At 49.1% G+C, this 3147-nt stretch overlaps 1 protein-coding gene across 1 annotated transcript in view; it reads left to right on the top strand.

Annotated features, from left to right (window-relative positions):
• Positions 1–2771: 2771 nt before the first annotated feature.
• Positions 2772–3147, top strand: part of cbfb (core-binding factor subunit beta) — a gene marked incomplete at its 5' end in the record, with an annotated part of 30673 nt that continues 30297 nt past the window's right edge. The window contains one exon of the mRNA XM_079273215.1: positions 2772–2805. Coding sequence (XP_079129341.1) covers positions 2772–2805 — 34 coding nt within the window. The remainder of the gene's footprint in view (positions 2806–3147) is intronic.

The raw sequence follows: 3147 nt of genomic DNA, 5'->3' as shown, positions 1-3147 counted from the left end.
ACAGAAGAAGTGCATGTGAATGTACACAGACACTGTCAACCTGCAAGTTCTTGTTCATAGTTTAATTAAGATCTTAGTGGGTGATTATGAAACTCCTGTGGTAGTGTATAGTCTTATTTACTCTCTGTGTGTGCATCCGTGTGTGTCGAGTCGCCCCCCTGCTGGCTTTACTTTATGAAAAAGTAGACAGCAGCTGACTGAGCTATTGCCAAAAGGCCTGATGGAGTTTATTCACCTCTTTAAAAGTAGGCGAAAAAGGCTAAACACATTAATTAACTTTCTCATCAGTTTAAAATTGACTTCTAATATGTCTATAGGCTAGGTACTAGGATAACCAACCTTTCACCCGTATTTAATAACTTAAATAAAGTATCAAAAATGCTCAAACTGGTAGATTAGATATCCGCACACTTTATTCTATGCAGAGAACACTTTTTTATTTTTGCTTTTGGTCATCAGAGCATGGCTATGGGTTCGGTACTAACATAACATAATGTGGGCTGCATCTTGTCCAAATATGCAGACACATTTCTAAAGGATTTAAGGTTTACTGTCGGGTTTATTTGATCAGTGAAATAGAAACACCGCCTGTCTGCCTCTTCTCCCCCCCCCCGCTTGATCTCACATAAGGATGCTATAAAGTTTCTGCGGTCCAGTTCAGACGCATGCGCAGTGGCAGCCCCGAGTAGCGTGTGTAGTAGTATTATTATTGTGAATGGGGGGTATTTTGGACGTACAGTCACAAGAGCGACTCGATAGAGCCAGGAAGTAGACTGTTGATGCTTTCAAGTACTCGTCAAAATTTCCGGAATTTCAAAACTTTTCACCTTTCAAGTTACAGAGAGCAAAACATGACAAAGAGATCCTTTGCGATATACAACAGCTGGAAACACGAACTGTCACGGTGGCGCTAATTGTGTTATTGCCTTGTATGTTGGTGCATGCTTCTAATTATTGTTTGGGACTTTTTTCATTTCTAGGCTTTCTAGGTTTGTTTACGTTTTAGCTGTAAGAATAAATAATGTTTAGCCAATGACTGTTTATATGTTATTGTTTTACTGAACAATGCTGTAACTTTTGACTGATACAAATGTAAATTATGCCAGGCAGATATTTCCTCCTCTGCTACCAGAGCAACAAAACAGATCTGTGCCATGCGATTCATGACTGTAATGCGCGAATAATCAGCAGGACGACCGGGGAGGAGCACTTGAAAGTTGCAGGTAGACCAGAGCGCTCGTTTATTGCCACTTGCTTGAGCTCACACGCTAGTCAAAAGAGAGAGAGAGACGCTGAGAGACAGTGGGGGAAGAGAGAGAGAGAGCGAGAGAGAGAGAGAGAGAGAGAGAGAGAGAGAGAGAGAGAGAGAGAGAGAGAGAGAGAGAGAGAGAGGTTTAATATATCTTTATTTGTTTGTGTTAAGTTCCATTTACAGAGTTCTGTAAAAACTGTTCAACAAATACGGTCCATCAAACATAAACGTGTCTTTAATTGTCTGTAGGCTGAGATCTGACTCTCACTTAGCGCCCTGTTTGTCCAGTTCTTTGTTCACTTTGTGAACTATTTTCTTGAGTCTGTATCCTTCCTGCTTCGTGAGACCTCCTCTGTCCTTGCTCCTCATGTGAGACCTGGCAGAGCTGGAGAGCTGCTCCTTGTCCGAGAGGTAGTCCTCCACTCTGACTTTTCTCACATTCTTACTCCTCCTCAGAAACTCCTGTATCTCCTCCACGCTGTAGCCTCCAGAGCCCCGAGAGCTGCCAGCACCGTGTGTAGAGGGCTCACTGTTTACAGCAGAGTTCTCCTCCTGACTGGGCTCAGAGTCCTCCCAACCCGACTCAGGGTCCTCGTCCGGCCTGGACTCACACTCGGCTGCTCCTCCACTGTCTGTAGTTGCCACTTTCTTCGCCTGTGAGCTTCCTCTGTCTCTTCCCTGTTTCCTCTTCAGCTGAGGGGCCTTGAGCTGCTCCTCGTCTGCTTCCATGGCCACCTCCCTACCTGCCTCCACCTGTCCTCCAGTACTCTCCCTCACCTGCTGTACCCCACCTGTCACCTCCACTCTCACCTCCTGAGCCCCACCCGTCACCTCCACCCTCCCCTCCTGAGCCCCACCCGTCTTCTCCACCCTCCCCTCCTGAGCCCCACCCGTCACCTCCACCCTCCCCTCCTGAGCCCCACCCGTCACCTCCCCCCTCACCTCCTGAGCCCCACCTGTCACCTCCACTCTCACCTCCTGAGCCCCACCCGTCACCTCCCCCCTCACCTCCTGAGCCCCACCTGCCTCCTCCACTCTCACTACCTGAGCCCCACCCGTCTCCTCCTCCCTCGCCGCCTGTGCTCCACTTGTTCCCTCTTGTCCGTCCTGCTTGTCCCCTCTGTCCTCAGTACCTCTCCGGTTCTGGTCGTTGTTTGAGCCTTGTTCCCCAGGACAAACTCTGCTCATATGTCCGACTCTCCCACAGCTGTAACATTTAAAATCGTTCGTCTTTGCAAAGATGACGTAGTCAAAGTCGTCCACTGTGATCTTGAAGCTGAGGTTGACCACTCTGCTCCTGTCGCTGGGGATCATGAAGACATGTCTCCTGTGAGACACCACGTGCTGCAACAGCGGAGACTGAAACCCAGAGGACACCCTCCTAACCGTAGACACCACCTTCCCATGTTTGGACAGCTCTTTGACGATGGCCTCGCTCTTTATGAATGGCGGCACGTTGGACACAGTGACTTGCACCTCCGGTGATGCCAGAGCATACGTGGGCAGGAAGTGCTCCCCGATGGAGATCCCGTTTATCAACACCACTTCCGCAAGTTCGATACTGTCCAGAAAAATGACCACAGCGCTGTTCATCCGCGCTGCGGACTTCACGTGGCTGTGCCCGACAATCTCACCCACTGCCAGACTGAGCTCCTCCACGGAATACCCGAACAGCGGCGGAATCTTCACGCCGTGTTCTCTGGTTAGCTCCGTCAGGCGCATGCTAGCGGTTAGCACGCCGACAGCACCTGCTGCCCGGCTGCACTCCGCTCAAAAAAAGACCCAAAAAACTGATAAAAGTACGCAAAAAAAACCCGTGAACCCTGGACACCCCACTACACCATCATACCCAACATTACCCAACGAAGAAAAATGTCGAAAACCACGTTAAATTT

This window comes from Melanostigma gelatinosum (genome assembly GCF_949748355.1).
Source record: "Melanostigma gelatinosum genome assembly, chromosome: 1".
Taxonomy (NCBI): domain Eukaryota; kingdom Metazoa; phylum Chordata; class Actinopteri; order Perciformes; family Zoarcidae; genus Melanostigma; species Melanostigma gelatinosum.
The sequence above is the reverse complement of the archived record's forward strand: the minus strand, read 5'-3'. Positions and strand labels throughout refer to the sequence as shown.